The 22,632-nt window shown below is 31.4% G+C and overlaps 1 protein-coding gene across 2 annotated transcripts in view; it reads right to left on the minus strand.

The window, feature by feature from the left end:
- Positions 1–21,529, minus strand: part of LOC142321616 (uncharacterized) — an 87,816-nt gene extending 66,287 nt beyond the window's left edge. For both annotated transcript variants that reach the window (XM_075359855.1, XM_075359854.1), the window contains exons 1-3: positions 21,357–21,529; positions 17,139–17,309; positions 9,417–9,565 (exon numbers count right to left, since the gene is read on the minus strand). In XM_075359855.1, coding sequence (XP_075215970.1) covers positions 9,417–9,565; positions 17,139–17,309; positions 21,357–21,399 — 363 coding nt within the window. In that variant the 5' untranslated portion in view covers positions 21,400–21,529. The remainder of the gene's footprint in view (positions 1–9,416; positions 9,566–17,138; positions 17,310–21,356) is intronic.
- Positions 21,530–22,632: the final 1,103 nt, after the last annotated feature.

Consider the following 22,632-nt stretch of genomic DNA (forward strand, 5'->3'; position numbering starts at 1 on the left):
CATTGTGACAACTGAATTTTAAGTTTGTACTGTAAAAATGTTATTAATCATTCACCAAACAAATAAACTCAGCCCACTAAACCTTCAGCTTAAAACACAAATTTAATCATTTCCTATGTTCCATTCCCTCTGGTACATAACTAGGTGTATTTATTTTGATCTTCTTATATTTTTACCTTATCATCTGGACATTTGGTAAACTATTCATAATGTCTCCATTCTTTATTACAATTTACTCATTCAGAAATCATTTAGTTATTTTGTTTTTCTTCTCAGTCTTTAACTGAATTTATTCAGTAATGTCATCACGCTATCGGCCTTCATTCCTTTATAACTGTTCAAAGAATTTGATATAATTTAAACTCTTCTTATGTAAGTAGAATCATGTTTGTTAACCTCCTCCCAGTCAAAAATTGTTGAATTCACAGAAAAGAGGTTTTTACAAATATTACTGTTGCTTATTTCAGTTTGATTAGTGATGAAGCTAAATCAATGTCCAGTTTATTTGCAGTCTGTGCAATTAGGCGAGGAGCAGCCCTTATTTTGTGGCTTGGTCTAAAATTTTCAAATATGAACAAGAGTAAACATTTCAAGAAAAAATTTTGATCACCTAAATTCTAAATATTTTTCTAACCGAGACAGTGAAATTGTCTCCCTTTCTTGTAAAAAGGTTTTTGATTTTGATTCTGGTCAAACGGCACATTCAAATTGTAAAGAGTATATACCTCTCATTTCATCAAAAATTAAACCACAGCCTGCTGTTAAAAGTGTAAATAAAATTATTTATTATAAAATTATAAAAAATAAAAAAATAAAATAATAACAATAATAATAATTTTTATAATAAAATTATTAATTATTTATTATAATTTTATATAAAAACAGTGTAAACTAATAGTTTATTCATTATATTTATTACTAATCTTTTTTGTGAAAATAAAACTTAAAAGAAACATTTAAATGTAACAGAATCTTTAACAATATATTTTTTTAAATCAAAAACTCTACCTATCCTTTCCCAGACTGTTTCCTTCATAACCGGACACAATTAATTTTTTTTTAAATTCATTGTTAAATAAAATTTTATAAATAATAGTAAACATTTTTACACAGAATCCAAAAAATAAATTGTTCTTTGAAATAATGAATAAACACTATCTACTTTAGAAAACAAACTGTGAAGCATATTTCTGTAGTAAAATAAGACATGATTTACTTCAGTAAATACATTATGTTAATACATTAAGGTAATAAATTACTTAACATATTAGAATTAAGTAAAAGTTTATTATGATGTACATTTTTTAAAACCACCTATTTTGGCAGGTATTTCAAAAAATTAAACATGTTAAAAACTACATAGTGAATTTTTTTTAACAACACTTTTATTCTTCACAGAGAAAAAGGAAAAACTGCATTATACATAGCAATTTCATTACTACATAGGTAACATTACACAATGGCTAGCAAGTCAGCACCAACACCATGTGTAATAAACTGAGTTTTATAGATAAAACATTGGGTCCGATTTTACTGCATGCATGGCTACTAATAATAGTAATAGTTAATGCAAATCAAAATTAATAATAAAAAAAACCGTCAACCCTTACCTAGGTTACTGGCTGGTAACAGCCAGTTAGATCGATATTAGTAATGATCAGATTAGTTTTTTTGGTATTAAAAATTCCCAGAAATGGATAACACTCCCAGTTTTTCTATTTTAAAAAACAGACATAGGAAATGAGGAAAAATACAACATAGGGAAAGAGTGAAATTCATACATGAATGGTATCAATTTGTTAAATATGATGGTGTATTTTTACTAGAAGAAAGGAAAACAGTCAATACTGAAAGAAAGCTGCAGACAATATACAAAAAATGGTTTTGTATAGCACTACATCCTCTGAACTTTGTTCCAAATTCGAATGCGAGAGCTGATAAAAGTTTACCGTAACAATCATAATAGTAATAAATAAGACGGTGAAAGTATAGCAACTGCGTGGGATGGGCTAATATTGTTTGAAGAACAAAAACAGCAGAACTGAATGTAATGAAACTATGTTAGAAACTAGAATTTACTTTTAAAACTTTTGATTATGTCACTAAAAGCAGTATACCATATGTAAGAATTTTTGTAGTGAAAAACTATGCCAAACTCATCATTATTTCATTTCAGAATTGGTAGGGCTGGAAGGACGCCATATGAACTTATCCTTGCATTTATATTTATGAATATGCAATCTTTGCTAAAAAGAATGGTCACTTATTCTTTAAAAAGTAATAATATCCACCTTTACCAAACCAGGCAACAGAATTATTTTCATATAACTGAACTCAATGCTTCGACTTACAAGAAGGGCTGTATTATATTTCTGCTGCCAGTTATAATAAATTGCTCTGAACAATTTGAAAAAATGTTTTTGAATTGTAAATTATATTATAGTATTTTTTCATATTTAATGTATTTACTTTAATATTATTTCATGTGTTTGTAGATAAATAATTGATATGGACTTTAATCACACCAATTTTTTATCTTATAATTGGTTTTTATATTTATAATTTATCTTATAACAATGTGAACTGTGTAATGTACAGTTATGTGTAGATCAATGTAAAATATTTATTTACTCAAGATACATAATTAATAAAACAAACATTAATTTATTAATTTAAACTAATTTAATTAAACTGATAAAAGCATTTTTTTCTGACAGCAGTCAATAAGAATTTAATTACCACATTTATTCGACTATTACCACATTTATTCGAGTACCCCCACCCCGCAAATAAGCCCTGCACCACGATTTTCCGGACTGAAAAATCTAAAAAAAAAAATTGCAACAGATGTATATACTCAATGTGATAAAACAGACAGATGTGATAAAAAAATACGTAAAAATGAAAATATTCAGAAATTAAGTATTTAATTTGTTCATTTAAATTACAATATTAATATTAATAATTAGTTCAGAATCAGTAGGTCACTAAAACGAAAAGAAAGTATCATGTTAAAAGGATCATTTCAATACACTTTTTAATATGGAATTTTATTTTTAATTAATCACAGTCACTGTCAATGGCGGTAGAAGAGTTACCGGTAGTAGTCTCCACGTCGCTCTGCCAAAGATGATTGTCTTCACTACCATCAAGTTCATTAGATATTCCGCATTTTTTAAAACTTTTTCTTACTAATTCCATGGAAATACCATCCCAAGCATCTTTTATCACAAATGTGGTTAAAATCTGGGCGTTTGATTCTTCCTGTAGGCGTGAGAAAGAAATTTTCATCAGCCATCCATTTACTGTACAGTTGTTTTAATGCAGGTTTGAACGGTTTATTAATGCAGACATCTACTGGTTGTAATAGAGATGTCAATCCGCCTGGAATTATTACTTGGTCTGTCATACCCTTTTTTAAAATGTCTTTCACTTTATCAGTCGTATGCCCCGATAACTATTCATTACTAGCATACCGGTATTTTTTTTATTACGTAAATCTCCTGATTGCTTCTGCCATACACGCCCAATCCAATCTAAAATTAAGGTTTCGTCCATTCAACCTGATTCCTGTGCTCTGATAATAACTCCATTTACCTGTACGGTGCATGACACTAAACCTTTGCTTTTCATTACCACCAGTGCGAATCATAACACTTTTTTCACCTTTTTTGTTTACGGTTTTGTCAAATGGCATTTCAAAATACACAGACGGTTTGATCAGCGTTTCCTATTTGAGAAGGCAAATAGCCTTTATCTTTTCTTTATTATGTATTTGTGAAAATGTAATATTTTTTGTTCATAAGCATCTGGAAATCATTGAGAAATGGTCATCTTTCGTCTTGACAAATTATTTCATGCAAAAAATCGTGTTATCCATCCACGGCTTGCTTTAAAATGAACTTTATTCAATGATTTAGCAATTTCACAAGCATATGATTAACACATTTCTGTCGTGACAGCATAACCGCATTTCCTTTTTTCCATAACAGTCGTACAATTTTTTTTCTATGTCTGTGTATTTTGGTTTTAAGCCACCAAAAGCCCTTTTATTACCAATGTCTTTCACCAGAAGTTGTTTCTTCTTACGCCAGTCTCGAATGCAGCTTTCATCTACGTCAAATTTTCTTCCTGCCACCTGATTTCCAATTTTTTCAGCCTCTTCTATAACGCGCAGTTTTTCATTTACTGTAAAAGATCGTAGACGCTGTCCTTTTGTACTCATTTTAATGCCGTAATTAAACTTTTCAAGATAAACTAAACAGATAAAATGTACATAACCGTCCACATATATAAACAGTACAATGACTATGGCGAATAGACAAGACGACGATGGATAACTGATACTGTAACTGTAGTGTCATTAGAACCAGATGCAGCTTATACAGAATGAATCATGTTTTATAAAAATACCATAACTTCATTACTATCGATAATATGAACAGGATGTTAATAATTAAGGATGTATTCTGTATAAGCGGCATCTGGTATTGATAAACAAAAGCCTAATGTAACTATATTTATGTGATTGAATTTAGGTACTTCTAAGAAAACGTTTACTTTACATAAATTATCCTGGCTAAAGGCTATCTTTCAAGTAAGCCCTGCACTCCTATTTTTTCTCTCCAAATTCCAAGAAAAAAAGTGCGGGGAGTATTCGAATAAATACAGTAAGTAAAAATGTCTAATCAGGAAATTATAGTTTCAAGTACCGATGTTCACTTCTCAATGGGTTTTTAAGATTAAGTTTGTACGAAAAAAACTTAATTTGTTATATAATTAAATATAAAGGTTGAAAATGGCCTGGCACTTTACACTCACACAAAGTGAGGGGATGCGACAATTAAAAAATTAAACAGAAGAAAACTTTTAACCATTGCGTACTGGATATGATGAAAATAAAAAATCCTACACTGCTTTAATGAAATTATGGCAATTTAAAAAAAATGTGTCCTCAATCACTGAAAACTATTCAAGTCGAGTAATGAGGATTCTCAATAAATGTTTGCATAAACTCTAACGATTTGTTATTATTTGTTGCAGATTGGATGGATCTTCCCGCAATCGGTATATAACACAGTTTCTCTCCAGGCATGGTCCCTTTCGGGCGAGTTTGGCTAGGTTTCGTTTGGTGGATTCTAGTTAATGTCTGGATTGTGGGACTGATGATACAGTGGACCACGTCCTCTACATCTGTCCCCAATACAAAGTCAAACGTTCATGAGCTGTTAAAGAACCTGAGAGAATACATTCCTTTCTGGATCTCCGTATTAACTGGTTGATCTGTGAGAAGTGGTCTTCAGTGGCTGGTTTTCTTCACGCACTTGCAGTTTGTAGATCTGCAGCAGGAGTTTAATCGAAGTACTCAATCATGGTAGGATCCCGTTGGCTAGGGTTCCAGATTAGGCATTGCATTGGTTGGAGGTAGGCGCATTGGCATCGTACCATGGTTATATTGACATTGTTTGTAATTCACTTTGGGGGTGGCCACGCCGCTGGGTTATGTTAACCCGTGCAAACAGGGGTGCAGCTTCCCTCTGCCGGTGGCGATCGTGATTGTGACCTGGTAATGCCATGCGGGACATCATGATGGAACTGGGTGGGGGTGCGGGGTTTGTCCACGGCTCCTGCGTGGCCCAGAATGAGGTAGCAGTCCCCTTGTTAGGTGACCTAAACTGGTCGACTTATTTGGGTGTAGGTCTGAATTTCAATATTGCATAAAACACCACAATTTTGATTGGTATGAGTGTAGCACTGATTTAACTTTAAACTCGTTCGTTTCACAGTCACAAATGGTATTGTCAAATCTGTACTAGGCACGGGGTTCGCATTTCTGCGGTTTCGGTCAGTTAGTTTGAGGGAATCATGTTAGGTTGGATGTGAAGATGTCCGTTTGAGGTTTGTGTGAAGGCAAAATTTGATTTGTATTTTACTGATGTGTATGTCTGCCGAGGCATTTACATCGGTGGCATCCCAACCGAGGTCTGGTTGAAGACTGTGAGATGTAATCAGTTAGAGGGTCTAAAGATGACCTCCGGTAAAGCCCCTCAGGGCTTGGAATGGAGGAGGTGGTGTGGTGACTGGTAACGTCGCAAGGTGGGTATCTTCCTCCTACGGGATTGGGATGTGGCCTGTGATACTGGATGCTGTTAAGGCTAAGAACATAAGTGAATACATCATAGCCACACTGAACAACTCTTGTGGGACAGGGAACTAAGAACCATGACTGACAATGGCAAGGTGTAGTTCAATACGTTTAGCAGAGTCCCGCAGGAGTCAGTCCTGGGCCCCATTCTTTGGGACCTTGTATTCGATCAAGTGCTAGAAATGAAACTGCTAGGAGATTCAACAGCTATCGCATATGCGGATGATCTATCCTTGCTTGTCACAGGGAAAAGAGAGGATAACATCGAAAACACGGCAACACATGCCGTCCACAAGATTAGCAAATGGTAACAAGCAAGAGGGATGAATCTTGCCTATCAAAAGACTACTATGACTGCCATGGTTGGACGTAGACAACTCCAACAAATAAGTATCAGTATAGAGGGCCAGAAGATCAATACTTCCCGGTTGTATTAAATAACCAGATGTAACTCTGGATAAATCACATCTCTAACTCACACATAACAGAGGTTATTGAAAAGACCGAAAAAGTTACAGAGGCTCTAGGTAGATTCATGGGAAACAAATCAGGTCCGCATGCTAGTAAACAGAAGGTGATATTATCGGCAGCTGCATCTGTTTTATTATATGCCGCTCTGGCTTGGGCAGATGCCTTTACAATAAAAAGATATGTCAAGAAAATCTCCACACTATTCCAAAGTATGGCACAGCGGCATATAGGACTATTTCTGCCAATGCAGCACAGGTGATCGATGGTCCAGATGCGTGTCACCATGTTACTGAGAGTTTATGACAATATGCCATCTGATGACTCTAAAGCTCTGCTAATTGAAGAATGACAAACTGATTGGGAAGACTCAAGCCATGGAAGATGGGCAAGGGAACTAATACCTAGCATAGAGCCATGGCTGAATTGGAGGCATGGAGAAGTGTTTCCACCTCACCCAGTTCCTGTCCAAACATGGGAAGTTCTGTTCCTATCTCCATTGGTTTCAGAGAAGGGATTCCCCATCTTGTGCATACTGTGGTGAGGATGATACGATGGTGCATTCATATTCTTTGCATGCTCTAGATAGATGCAGATCAGGGAGAGTTCTGGACTTGGCTGGCTGAATGCTTCCAACATATTAGACCACATGTTTTCCAGATGCAAGGCATGGGAAACAGTGGAACAACTCATTGTGAGAATCTTAAGAACCAAGGAATCCAAAATAGGAGAATGGTGCAAGGACTAGAAAAGACCTGAGAGGTGTACTGTTAAGAAGACTTCAGTAGCTGGAGAGCGAAGAGGTGAGGATAGCTCCGCAGGGAGCTATCCTCACCTTTTATTTATTTACTCATTAAATTGGAAGAAAAACAATTTTTTGTGTTAAAAAATAACAGTTAATTTAAATATCAGTTTAATTTTTTTTATTCTATTTTATTATTTTACCTAATTTTCAAAATTCAAACTTTATGACATTGTATCAACTTTTTATTTAAACCATTTTTCTTGTCTTAAACGAGACCTTTAAAATGATAAATCACACAAAGGGTATGACCATTTAAAATATTTGAGTTACAACACCTGGGCTACTCCCCAACAAGGAAATTCTATTTCTTGTCAAAAGATAAAGTAGTTGACCAATACCTTATCCTGAAAGTTACTGTATTCTATCTGGAACAGTTTTAATGTTGTTAAGGGGTTTCTATACTTTTGACTTACTCTGTATACGACTTGACAATGTAAAACCTTGATGCACATGTGAGCTGGTAAGTGATCTTGGTTTTATATCATTACATTTAAACTGAATTAGTTGATTCAGCTTAATTGAGCTGTTACTGTTTGTGCACAGTCATATGTTAAATCTCATTATGTCATTTGGAGAATACTGCAATAACAGTAGATTACTAAATGCTATGCGACTCAACAAATCTGCTGCTGCCACTGGAGCATTTGATCTTTAACCAAGACTTATGAAAATTTTTATTATTTTTGAGTATCAGACGACAGAAAATGTAGATGAGACTCAATCAGCAAAGCTGATATCAGAAAATGATCAAAATGCAAAGGTAGTGCAAGTTGTGATTGGCAATTAAATGTCAGGATGACTACGGAAAAAATGGATTTAGATAAAAATGCAATTCACAGAATTCTAACAGACCATTTAAACAAGCAAAAAATCTGAGCAAAACTAATATTCTACTGTAAAACATTTATTTGTGCATCATAAAGCGAACCAACTGGAAATTTGTCAGAATTTGGTGAATCACTTAAAATGATACAATTCTTTCTTTTTTCAAAAGGAAATAATGTTCAATCATATGACAAAATAAGGATGCACATGAAAAATTCTTTTTGTTCAAAGAAGGCATGCATAAGCAGATGCAGAGTGAAAACAATAATTATTTTTATAGCCATGGCAATGAGCAGAAAAAATTTGTATCTCAAATACAGAAAGTTAATTTCATCTTCTACAAAAATGTATTAATACAACTTCAAAACTGGGTTCAGAGAATCCAAAAGGACATTGCAGATCAGGTTTTGCCCCAACTGACATTTCACTTTTAATCTGAAACTTTCAAAAAGAAACATTCTCACACTTCTTAAGGTTCTGATTTAGCACGGTGAAATTTACCACTTTTCTAAGTTGAAATCAATGTTGAAGGATACTACTAATTTTGGGCCTGTTTAAAAACATAAAAAAAAGTTATTAATGATCAATTAAGAACATTTAAGTTAATATGTTCTGGTATCACTACAACCAACGGAAAGAACACTGGAACCACAGCATAACTTCCCAAGATTTGTACTTAAAATAACTCATAATTTTAGGCAAGTCCAACACAGATTTAAATAAAAAAATAAGTATAATTACTTTTGAATTATGGCTACAATAAATATAACTAATTGCATCACAAAGACTATATTAACTCATACAGAGTGTTTCATGAAGGTAGAAAAAATTTTAGAAATGTCCTAAAAACAAAAAAAAGTTCATAACAACATGAGCCCAGAAACAGTTCGTTTTTTTAGTTATAGCTACTGAAAGAATTTTCCCAAATTTCTGCTTGAATGGTAAAATGAAGCCATACTAAAATTCTTGGAACTTAAATTAAGAGATAGGATCAGCATCATGATATTGTCAATTCACAGTAGAACATTGGTATGAGTACAGTGTCACAAAACTTCTCTTACAGTAACTAACTAATAATTAAAAACTAATGAAGCCTAACAAAATCAGTAAATAAATTAATCGGTCAGAAATATTAATCAATAATTAGTCAGTCAAAAAATATAATTAACTTACAGTTGGAGCAGCAGAAAAGTGAGCTGGTGCATTATTAACAGTAGTAAACTGCTTCAATGAACAATCTCCACTTAACAATCGCTGAAGTTGATCAAGAAGAGTGCGATTGGTTATAATAGTTTCTTGTGAACCTTCAATATGTTCTTGCACTGAAAAAGTCAATATTTTTTTTAAATTTAAGGCACTAAACAGTTCTACAGTTTTTACCACAAAAAAAAAAATGTATAATGCTCTCTAAAACACAAAGTACAAAAATAATATATTAACTGGTTATATCATAACTGATAGCCAACTAGTGTGCAGATATACTACTTCAACTAGACAGCTTAAGTAGATGATCGACTTCAACTGTTCTTGGCCTCAACAACCGATAAAATTTTTTTCTTTTTTTCAATAGTTCATAAAAAAAACTAATGTATATTCCTTATGAGAAAAAAATAAATTTATGAATCTGTAATGCAGAGGAACATAACAACACCTACAGTACCTACAAAAATAAAAGTTATCCACTTGCAACATAAGAAACTATCTTAAGTGCTTAATTTTTGACTTCGTCAAATAAATAATTATAAATAAATATTACAACCTGAATAGAAATTTTTTCCTACTAATTAATTACTCTTAAAGTACATGAATCAGCGTGTATCAACACAGATAAATAAACTTCATATTTCTACAAATGGTCTCTGACTGGCCATTGTTTTTCACAGATGCTTTGGAGTGATACAAAACAATTCAGGGCACTGAAACTGAAACAGTTTTCTGGTCACATTAACAGCTGCTAAAATAAACTTTTAAGAGACTGGCCATTATTTTGTATATTTCTCAAATATTTTTAACATATTCCTCAAATCAATAAAAATGATAAATGTGTAAGTATGAAAACACATAGTTTTTCTATTTGTCCATTTCTTTTTCTTTTTAAAATAACAATTCAAATTTAAAAAAAAAACAGATTCAGGTATTTTACTAAAATTTGGTAATAAATATTTAAATTAACACTCTTTACAAAGTAAGAACGAATGTCCTAGTTTTAAATTAAAAATTTAAAAAAACAGCATACATGATATTAATTCTTAAATCACTCGCACTATAAAATTATGCTAGTAAATTTATATTTTATTAGCTTAATCTTAGGTGCTTTATTATAAGACATAAGAAAATGGAAGTACAATTTCAAACAGCCAAGTTGCATAAAAAAGCACTGGAATTTAAAAATTAATCTATAAGATTAAAAAATAATTTGGTTTAAAGAAATAATCCGTACCCTACTGTGTCTCCTTCACAATTTACAAACAACTTTGAAAAGGCTTAAGTTTTATGGAAATGAACTGAAAGAAACAAGAAGCAGAAATGGCTAATCAATTTTCAACTTAATATATTTAAAATTAATTACACATTACTACTATCAAAATGCTACAACAGTGTTCACCAACAATCACTTAATTTTATTAGATTAAGAAAATAATAAATCAAAATGATAAGTAAACAATATACAATTAGTTGTTTCATAAATTTTAATGTTTTCTTTCTTGAGTAGAACTTCTTTGATTTGTCAAGATGAATATTGACAAATATTGAAAATTAAACTAAAACTTGTTTCAGTTTTCAGTAATTTAATGTAAATGAATATATTATATATATTCCAGGATCCGATGATTAAGTGTATTGACACCAAATTTTATCAAAATTGAATTATCTGCAATGTGATACAGGTCTGTAAGGCAGTGACTCCAATAATACCCTAATCAGCGTTGTTTACTTTTATTTAAACTCTAATGAGCTTTATTATAGACATTACAGACAATGAATTTAAAGCAATTAGTATAATACAAACATATTTTTTACTGCGCAAAAACAGTCTCTAACAACAGACTATATTATTTTTTTTTTAATTTTGGATTATTCTGTGATGATAATCTATGAAAATTAGGGGCATACAATAGAGCACTAATGGACCACAGCATGACTTACGACACACACTTAATCTCTTTGCTCATCATTATATTTCATTAATTTTACCATCAATTAATTTGTTTTGATGTCCTGATGATTTAGTGCAAACTGAAAAAATTTATGAAAAAAGAAAAGAGTGAACACTAGAAAGGAATTGTAGGCTAACACTGATTAAACTAAAATATATAAAAACATCAATTATCTATATAAAATTGGAAATAGAATTTAATGTGAGTAAAGCAAATTCTTGTAAAATATTTTCCTTTTTAATGTAAATAACTAGCAGTAAGAGCATGGACGGATTCCTCCTTTTAGCAAATTATATTACTTTCAACTGAACAAACACATAAAAATGCATAATTTTTATTACATGTACCATTTTAAATTAATTTGAAACAAAAAAATTATTTGAAGTAGACTGAGAAGAACATACCTGCAATTTTCAGAACTGTAACAACAACAATTTCATGACTCTATGCTGTACACAATGTGTACAGCATAGAGTCAATGTGGGTGTACGAATTTATTATTCAAAGCTAAAAGTTTAATTTAATTAATGAGATAAAAATAAAACCTTTGTGCCACCTTACGTTAACCATCTTCATGTGTTGACTAAGTTTTCTGGAAATTAAAATTACAGTAGGTAAAATTAACCAACAAAATTGTTACTTATTACTCTAAGCCAAATAAGAAAAGTACACTTCCCATTCTTCTTTATTTCTTACTCATTCTCTTCTTAAAAGGAAAAATATGCAAGAGAAAATAGTAAAAGGAATATAAAGAAATGAGTCAAGCAGTTAAATTATTCCTTTTAATTTGTAACCACACTGCCATAAAACTTGTCCCTATGCAGTAAAAGATAGGTTCTTTTGTCCTTCAGAAATACTTAAATAGGAACTTAAAAATCTTTAATAAATAAACCTGAATAAGCCAGTAGTCCCTACATGGAAGCATAATTCATATAAAGTTTGTTGCAAGAAATATCTAAAACATATTAGATAAAAGTATTCTTCCTGTAAGGTAATGAAATACCTCATAAAGTCAATTTTCCACATACACAATGAAAATTCTGCTGAAGAAAACTAAGCTATAAATACAGTTAAAGAGCTCTGTATCAATAAAATATATTCAATGCCAATAAGGAAAAATAGCATTCAAGAAATCATTATTAGAAATAATGCTACGAAATTAATTCTGTTAATAGCATTCTCTTTAGATTACTGTAGTTTTATCAAACTTAAGTGGTAGGAGTGTTTTGCTATCTATACAAATAAATCTTTTCCAGCCCATAATTCTTGCAGTAGAAACATAAAATATGAAGTGCTGTAATCTGTTAATAAAAAATTCAAATAGAATAACAAATATAGTTACAAGCATTATTTCTTTAATTATAACATGCAATTACATAACTTCATTATTGTAATCAAGATATCTGCAAAATGATATCAAAAAAAGAAAAATAATAAGTTAAATAAAATTAATCCTTTGTACATTATGACTTCCCTGATATCATGCGATAACAAAAAATTATTGAACATAAAAAAAATACAAAACAGTCCTAATTAACACAAATTTGTTTATGGTAAAATATGTAATTTTGTACAATTGCTGCATTTGTTATAAATATCTCTATTACCAGCAGACTGATAGCAATTTGCTAAAACATATGACTTGTTTAACTTCACTTTTGTTATAATAATTCATTTTAACAACACTTCTATCACTGACTTGCACTGAAAAAATGTTCCATAATATGCGCTCCCTCTATGATACATGAGACCTTGTCGATGGCGAGGGGGCTTGAGTGCTCAGTGATAGAAAGTAGCTGGACGAAGGTGCAACCATATCAGAGAGGTATCTGTTGAGAGCCAGACTAAGGAATAATTACTGAAAAAGGGCAGCAGCTCTTTCAGTAGTTGTTAAGGGCATAGGTCAGGACGACTTAGACGGCCATATCAACATCACTCAATCCTCTGGGTACTGCGCAGCTGAAAGCAATGGAAAACTACAGCTGCTTTTTTCCAATAAATGTAGCTCTCTGCATTTTCATATAACAATGAACCTTCCTTCATAAAATATTCCAGAGGTAAACTAGTCCCCTGCTCAGATCACTAGGTGGGGATTACTAAGGAATGAGTCACCAGAATATTAAAAAATAACATTCAACGAGTTGGAGCGTGGAATGTTAGAAGTCTAAAAAAGGTTGATAAGTTAGAAAATTTAATGAGGGAAATGGATAGGATAAATATAATGTAGTAGGAATTAGCGAGGTTCGGTGGGAAGAGGAAAACGAATTTTGTCAGGTGATTTTAGAATAATTAACTGAGCTTCAAATAATAGGCAAGTAGTAGTAGGTTTCAAAATGAACCAGAAGATAGGAAAGAGAGTAGAGTATTTCAAAATGCATAGTGAAAGAATCATTGTAATAAGGATAAAATCAAAACCTAAACCGACGATTGTTAACGTCTATATGGCTACAAGCACCCATGATGATGATGAAATAGAGTGTGTATACAAAGCAAAGCAATTAAACACATAAAAGGAGATGAAAATTTAATAATAGTTGGAGATTGTAATGCAAGCATTAGAAAAGGCAAGGAAGGAAATATAGTGGGTGAATACGGGCTGAGCAAAAGGAATGAAAGAGGGGACAGACTTATAGAGTTTTGCACGAAGTTTAATTTAGTAATTGCCAACACCCAGTTTAAAAATCATAATAGAAGAAAATACACATGGAAAAAGCCAGGTGATACTGCAAGATATCAGATAGATAGATCATGGTTAAGCAAAGATTTAGAAATCAACTCGTCGACTTACCCTGGAGCAGACATTGATAGCGACCATAATTTAAATAATGAAATGTAGAATGGGGTTTGAAAACCTGAAGAAAATGTGTCAGATAAATCAGTGGAATTTAGGGAAGCTTGAGGAAGAGGAGGTAAAGAAGATTTTTGAGGAGGACATCACAAGAGGTCTGAGTAAAAAAGATAAGATAGAGAATGTAGAAGAATGGGAGAATGTTAAAAAGGAAATTCTTTAATCAGCAGAAGTGAACTTACGCGGAACAAAGAGAACTGGTAGAAAACCTTGGATTTTAAAGGATATATTGCAGCAGATAAATCAACATAGAAAATATAAGAATGCTAGTGATGAAGAAAGTAAAAGGAACTATTGATAATTAAGAAACACTATAAACAGGAAGTGCAAACTAGCGATAGAAGAGTGGATTAAAGAAAAGTTTCAGAAAAGGAAAGAGAAATGAACATTGGTAAAATAGACGGAGCACACAGGAAAGTTAAGGAAAATGTTGTGGTAAATAAATTAAAATCTAACGTGTTAAAAAGAAATGGTACACCGATTTATAGTACGAAAGGAAAATTCAGTAGGTGGGTGGAATATATTGAAGCGTTATATGGAGGAAATGAATTAGAAAAACGTAATTCTTTTAGATGAAGAAGAGGATGAAGGGGAGAAACAATACTGAGATCTGAATTTAAGAGAGCATTAAAAGATTTGAATGGCAGAGAGGCTTCTGGAATAGATAGAATACCCACACAATTACTGCGCAGTGCAGGTTAGGAAGCGATAATTAGATTAAACAAACTGTTGAGTAATATTTACAAAAAAGGGGAAGTTCCATCAGACTTCAAAAAGAGTGTTAGTCATGATACCAAAGAAAGCAGGAGCACATAAATGTGAAGAATACAGAACAATTAGCTTAACTAGTCATGCATCAAAAAAGTGTTAGGAGAAGACCAATTTGGTTTCAGGAAAAGTTTAGGGACAAAGGAAGCAATTTTAGCGCTCAGATTAATAGTAAAATGAAGATTAAAGAAAAACAAACCAACATACTTGGCGTTTATAGATCTGGAAAAGGCGTTCGATAATATAGACTGGAATAAAATGTTCAGCAATTTGAAAAAATTAGGGTTCAAATACAGAGATAGAAGAACAATTGCTAACATTTACAGGAACCAAACAGTAACACCTGAAGAACATAAGAAAGAAGCCATAATAAAAAAGGGAGTCTGACAAGGATGTTCCCTATCTCCGTTACTTTTTAATCTTTACATAGAACTAACAGTTAATTAAAGAACAATTTAGATCCAGAGTAACAGTACAAGGTAAAAAGATAAAGATGCTACGATTTGCTGATGACATAGTAATTCTAGCTGAGAGCAAAAAAGATTTACCAGAAGCAATGAACGGCTTGGATGAAGTCGTACACAAGAACTACCGCATGAAAATAAACAAGAACAAAACAAAAGTAATGAAATGTAGTAGAAATAACCAAGATGGACCACTGAATGTGAAAATAGGAGGAGAAAAGATTATGGAGGTAGAAGAATTTTGTTATTTGGGAAGTAAAATTACTAAAGATGGACGAAGCAGGAGCGATATAAAATGCCAAATAGCACAAGCGAAACGAGCCTTCCGTCAGAAATATAATTTGTTTATATCAAAAATTAATTTAAACGTCAGGAAAAGTGTTTTGAAAGTATATGTTTGGAGCATAGCTTTATATGAAAGTGAAACTTGGACAGAGTACCTGGAAGAAAAGATTTCAAAAGCTTTTGAAGTGTGGTGCTGCAGGAGAATATTAAAAATCAGATGGGTGGATAAAGTGACGAATAAAGAGTTGTAGTGGCAAATCGATGAAGAAAGAAGCATTTGGAAAAATATAGTTAAAAGAAGAGACGGACCTATAGACTACATATTAAGGCATCCTGGAATAGTCATTTAATATTGGAGGGACATGTAGAAGGAAAATATTGTGCAGGCAGGAAACATTTGGAATATGTAAAATTATTAGGGATGTAGGATGTAGGGGGTATACTGAAATCACACAACTAGCACTAGATAGGGAATCTTGGAGAGATGCATCAAACCAGTCAAATGATTGAAGAAAAAAACAAATGAATATGGGTTAAAATAAACAAATTAACTCAATATACGATTTATTCTTACTGTATATCTTTACATTAGGTTTCATTAATTTCAGTATTTATACTATCAATAATCATTAGATTCTGCATTAGGGTTTGGTCAAGTCAAATGAAAATAACTTTTGTCAGAGCATTAGAAACCAAAGTTGTAATTAGTTGCACTTAGTACTACATTGCTTATAAATTATGTGGTACATCCTACCTTAAGAATACCACAACTATGAAAAATACCAAGTAAATGTAGATACCATGGTAATTGCAACATCAATTTTTACTATTCATTCAAATTTTAGAAGTAAAATGATACGTAGGCTGATTTCATTATGATATTTGAGAACTTTAGTACAAAAATTTAAGGAAATTTGACAGAAGAATTCACACATTCTCAAATTCCAGACAAGCTTAACTCACATTCTGCAGTGATCTCTTATGTTGTTACTCTGCATTGCTTTTCTTATTTCTATTAAGACACTGTTTTTTTGCTTTTGTATTTCTTGTGTAGCTTTTCCATAAAATATTTTTGTAGGACAACAGAAATTAAAAAATATATATATAAACTTAAAAACAAAATTTTATGCAGTAAAAATATTACTTTTCCATTTGTTTTTAAGTTTTAACTTTTTAAAGTTGAAACCAAATTAAAGTTTATTAAGTCTTACGTACTAACATCATATTACAAGTCATACATTTCTTTTAAACTTCAAATGTCAAAAATTAATAATGAATTGAAAGTTTTTTTTTTTTATTTTTGTATGATTTTTTTTTAATATTTTAATTTTTTATGACTCATTTATTGGATAACAAAATAAAAAATACATACCAGTACAATAGACAGTTGAAAATATATCAAGCATATCTACAAGAGTACGACCCATGACTCGTGAATGGAACCGACGGCCTTGCTTAGCAATTTTTTGGCATTCATTGAGATGTACAGAAGTTTCCAAAAACTTTGCGGCTGCCTCACTACATCCTTCATCTTTCAAGTAGCCTAACAATGAATAAAAAAATTAACTTACTACAAACAGTTAATGTAAATTACATCATACACTTTTATTATTACCAATCATCATTTTCAAAGGCATTAAATTCTCATACACTGTTATTATCAATCATCATTTTCAAAGACATTAAATTCTCACTAAGTACATCATTCTTCTAAATTTGATAACATAATCACCACATATTTGTCGATTAATATAATTCACATCTGATATTCCTAATTAAATACATAACTTTTAGTTAATATTCAACTGCATGATTGAAAATTTGTGAACAGGGTTTCATGGTTGATGCCATAATTATCTATTCTTTTACAACTATTTGAAAATGAATGCAGACTCCAATAATAAACCAATATTTATATGATAACAATCAATGAAGTCGCATCTCGTATTACAACATACACAAGGTGGAAGCAGTTTAAAGAACAGAGATTCGTTGGATGAATTCGTTTGATGATGAATGAAGCGGGAGGCCGTCATGAAGAAAACATTGCGAAAGTGTACATGCTCCTGCTCAAACAACCTCATCTTACCCTTCAGGCCATAGCAGAAGAGCTAAACATCAGGAAAGACGTGGTACGTACAATTGTAACAGAAAAGATGAACCGCCGAAAGGTGTGCTCTTGTTTCATTCCACACTTCTTGACCAATGAACAAAAACAGGTGCGTCTTTCTTGCGCTCAAGACTTCATTGAAACTGCCGGTAGAGACCCGAATTTTTTGCAAACAATTGTAAATAGGGATGAAACCTGGTGCTTTATGTTCGATCCGCAAACAAAGCGTCAATCTACTGCTTGGTTGAGTCCTGGAGCAAAAAGACCGGAAAACGTCAGGCAGTAAAAATCAAGAATGAAAACAATTAATTGCATTCTTCAAAAAAGGACCATTTTCTTTCAAAGGACCTGATTTATCATGAATTTGTCCCAATCGGTCAAACTGTGGATTCTAAATTCTATTTGGAAGCAATGAAACGCCTGATGCGTCACATTCCTCCAAACTGGCCCGAGTACTGAGATCCTGGTAGTTGGACTCTCTTGCATGGCAATAGTTTTAACACGTTATTATGCCACAAATCGATTCATCATCTAATCCCACCCACCCTACTCACACGACTTGGCTCCAGCCATTTTCTATTCCCAAAACTCAAGTTGAAGAAGAAAGGCCGCTTTTTTTACGACATTCTGGTCATCCAAAGGGTTGCACTAAACAGTTGAAGGTAATCCCACAAAGTGATTTCTCCAGAGCATTTGATGGAGTCTACCGGCACTGCAACTAGTGTAAAAGAGAAGGGTTCTAAGTAGAGGGCTGATGTGAGTAAGTTCATTTATATTTAAATCTATATTTTTATTTAATTTAGTTTGGGAACTTTTCAGACATACTGTGTATATAATGAATTAATAAAATATTTCGGATAGAAGTCATTAATATTTTTAAATATCAATCGTCATTTTGTAGTTTTGTTTTCCATATCTCAACAAGCAGGTGAAAATGAGTGTCAGCAATTTTACACAGTAAAAAATAGTTGAAAAACAGAAAGCACCACTAGATATTAAGTCGTCAAAGATATTTTAAACATTTTAATTAAAAATGATATTAACCAATCATAACAAAGTATATAATGACATTATCGGCAATTCTTTAACTGCTGCTAAAATTAAAAAATTAATTCAATGCAATAGTATTTCCAAATTTTTTAAGTCAGTGCCCTTGATCTTCTGAGAATTAGTTGTTATGACTCCCCCTTTTACATGTGAGCACCAACTCTGTTATTAGATAAGTATATTTTGCAATATTTTATATTAAGTTGCATACAATAAAATAAACAGTATCAAACATTATTATACAACTGAATGATGGTAATCTGCTATTCTGGTTTGCACATTATAGCCCGAATGTTAAATAAATTTTAAAGTATAAAACAGCTTAATGTTTTGGAATATTTGAGTCACATGCTGATTGGCTGTGGGACTTTTTTCAACCTCTGGCACCAGTGTTAGGCATTACTTTAGAGGAGGAGATGAATGATTTGTAGCGTGTGAAAATGCCATGCCTGACTGGGATTCAAACCCGGACCTCCACATGAAAGGCTGAGATGCTATTACTCATGCCACGCAGGCCAGCAATAATGGCTATGAGACCTGTAAAGCATATACTGCTGTCTCGAAACATATTCCAAAAGATACAAAGCATCTCTGCACAGTGTATAAGGTAGCCATAACATTCAATGTACTGTCTTCTTATTGTTTATTATTTATGATGTCATTATCAATGATACAAACATAATGAAAACTGAAAAAGAAGACTTGTTGCTTTCACAGTACAAAATTTTGGCATGGGTAAACAAAAATTGCTAGTTATTAGAACAAAGAAGATAAAAAGACTGCAGAAATTTTATTTCCACTATCACCCATATGAGCCAATACAGATTAAATTAGTGCTAATAAAACAGTTTCATCAATTTTATATTGTTTGAGAATGTTAAGTTCACAGGTTTTATGTTCTATGAGTAAAATTTGCATACTGTGGCTAGAATCTTTACATAGATGTTTCCTGTTTCTATGATAAGTGTGAAAAATTATTTCTGATATTCTAAGTAATACTATATACATTCTAATTTTTTTTTTATGATTAATTCAGTGTATAAGCTCAAAGCTTGGGCATGGAAATTGAAAGGAAATTTTGTAAAATATGTAAAATGCCATGCCATTCCTGACCAGGATTCAAATTCAGGACCTCCAAATGAAAGGCCGAGAAGCTACCACTTCACCATGGAGATTGCAAGTTGCATCTCCATGCATCTCTGTGTTTATTCTACTGTGTTAAAAGTCACATTAAGCTAAAGATTTCATTCAAGTTTCCCTGTATACTTTTCACTATGTTATATCTAAAAACATGCTCATAAAATTTAAATAAAAAGAAATTTAATTAATTTATAAGTGGAATAAAAAAGGATTTAACAAACGTAGTTCCAAATCTAAAATAGGTTACAGCAAACTGAGTCACAGAAAATAATAGTATTGTGCAAATTGTTATTAATGCTATTTACACACTATTAATAACCACGTATATAAACAAGTCTCCACATCTCTGTGCAATTTTAATTTATGGAAAGTAAATATAAAATGCAGAATACATAGTGCCACAAAGTACCTAACTCCAGTTTTTATCAACCAATATTCACAAAAAAAAAATTGTTAAGTGTTCTTGCTTGACATTTTAAGAAAATGTTAAAATATTAAAATTTTTGTTATGCTTTTTTTTATAAAACATAATACACTTTTTTGGTTATTAGCATATAATAGTTAAAAAGTTTTTTTCAAATAAAAGCTAATGATTATTTTTATCTACAAAAAAAATTTAGTTTAATTTAAACATCAAATACACCATAAAAATGATCACAGTTTCATATCTTTACATGGTGTAATACATGAGGTCCATTAATTAAATAAAATGTTGCATATTTATCAAACTTGTATATCCTACACTACATTAAAATATCTTGGTTTGCAATGAAAAAGCCCTGGGAAAAAATAGTTTTAATTAGTTTACATATCAATATATAACAGATTATTAGTAAACGAAAGTTATGAATAACTGTGTAAATATCACTATCAAAAAAGATTAAAAATAATAAACTTAAGATAAGAAGTTAAGTAAATTTTCATACAAATAGATTGTCCTTATTATAAAGAACTCAGCGTTAATTTTTATTCTATGGCCCTAAAATGTAAATAATAAACTGATCTTTTTGAGAATGAATACAGTATGTAGAAAAAATTAAACTTACATCTATATCCTGGGCCAAACCAAATCACCAAAGGGCTACACTATCAATTATAGGTTATGTCATAGAACGTTAGATTGCATACATAAAATTTACTACAAAAAAAATAATCTTAATGACATTAATTAGATAACAGCAAACGATAAATGAAAACTGTATACATTTGTAAGTAACAGCAAATAAGTAATTTTAAAGTAATCCTACAAGTGATAATATTAGTACCAAGTAAACAACTATAAATGTTCCTTACCATACACTAATCTCGCTATTTCCGAGGGCAACAACGACTCCATACGTAAAAACAAATAATAAACCAGTAATAACACATTATCAAAATATTATGCCATAATAATTGGTATTGCTCACGTTTGTTTGCAAATAATACATCTCAAAACAAAACACAAAGCTAGCATGAACACAACTTGTCCTACCCACAGCCTTCATCATAATACTAATCTAGTTACTCTTAAATCATAAAAGAAATGATTTTTATCACTTAAACTACATTATCATTGGTTTACTTAGCCAATACAGTTCAGGAAAATGTTATTTCATAATTCTATTTTAAAAAATGCAATAAAACGTGTCCTATCACAAAAACTACTTTATTATCGGTTATCACGAAATGGCGGGAATACGGAGATTTTGTTCCGCGAAATATGAAATTTCATAGGCGAAGTTGAACAAGTAGGTCGGTCACCCATAGAAGATTTTGAAATTTAATTTTCTGTTTTTTACTGACTTTGAAGTTAAATTATACACTTAACATTCCAATAGAATTTATAATGCTATTTTTATTTGAATTCAGCTGAAATCTTCGTAAAGAGAACGAATAAATATGTACTTCATTTCATAATAATATAGCTAGCTAAACAAGATTTTCATTAAATTGATTATACTGACCTTCTATTGGATTTCCAACAGAAGTCTATTTTTTTCCTATATAATTTCATATTTCTCATCAAAATTTGTGTATGAACAAGTTTGAAGTTGTAATGATAAAATAGGGCATTTTATATGTAAATGAACAAAAGTTACTTTTATAATTTTGACCTACTATGTTTTCTCATTTCTATAATTATGGTAATTTGGACAAACTTTCATCCAGTAAATATTTTGATATAACAGATTTTTTGCTAACAATCATTGCCTATGTTTATATTAACTTCTTCAGAGAGTTATTTTGTGATTTACTAAATTTAATGTCATATATATATATATTTATATATATATATATATATATCAAACATATCATGAGTGATTCATAATCAATTCCCACCAAAAGCTGCAGAAGATAAATTGGTGAAAATTTGTACACGTTTTTCTTATGGAATAAGTACACATAAGAAAGGATTTTTTGAAATTCCAAGTTTAAAAGGTTAAAATGAGTATCAATGAAACTTACTATTTTTGGAATTTCTTTGTAACAAATGATACAAATTGATTTTTGATGTATATAATTTTCATGTGAATATCTAAAAATCAATTTCTAAATTTGTTGAAATTCTTAGTTTGAAGGATTAAAA

This window comes from Lycorma delicatula, chromosome 3, assembly GCF_047948215.1.
Source record: "Lycorma delicatula isolate Av1 chromosome 3, ASM4794821v1, whole genome shotgun sequence".
Taxonomy (NCBI): domain Eukaryota; kingdom Metazoa; phylum Arthropoda; class Insecta; order Hemiptera; family Fulgoridae; genus Lycorma; species Lycorma delicatula.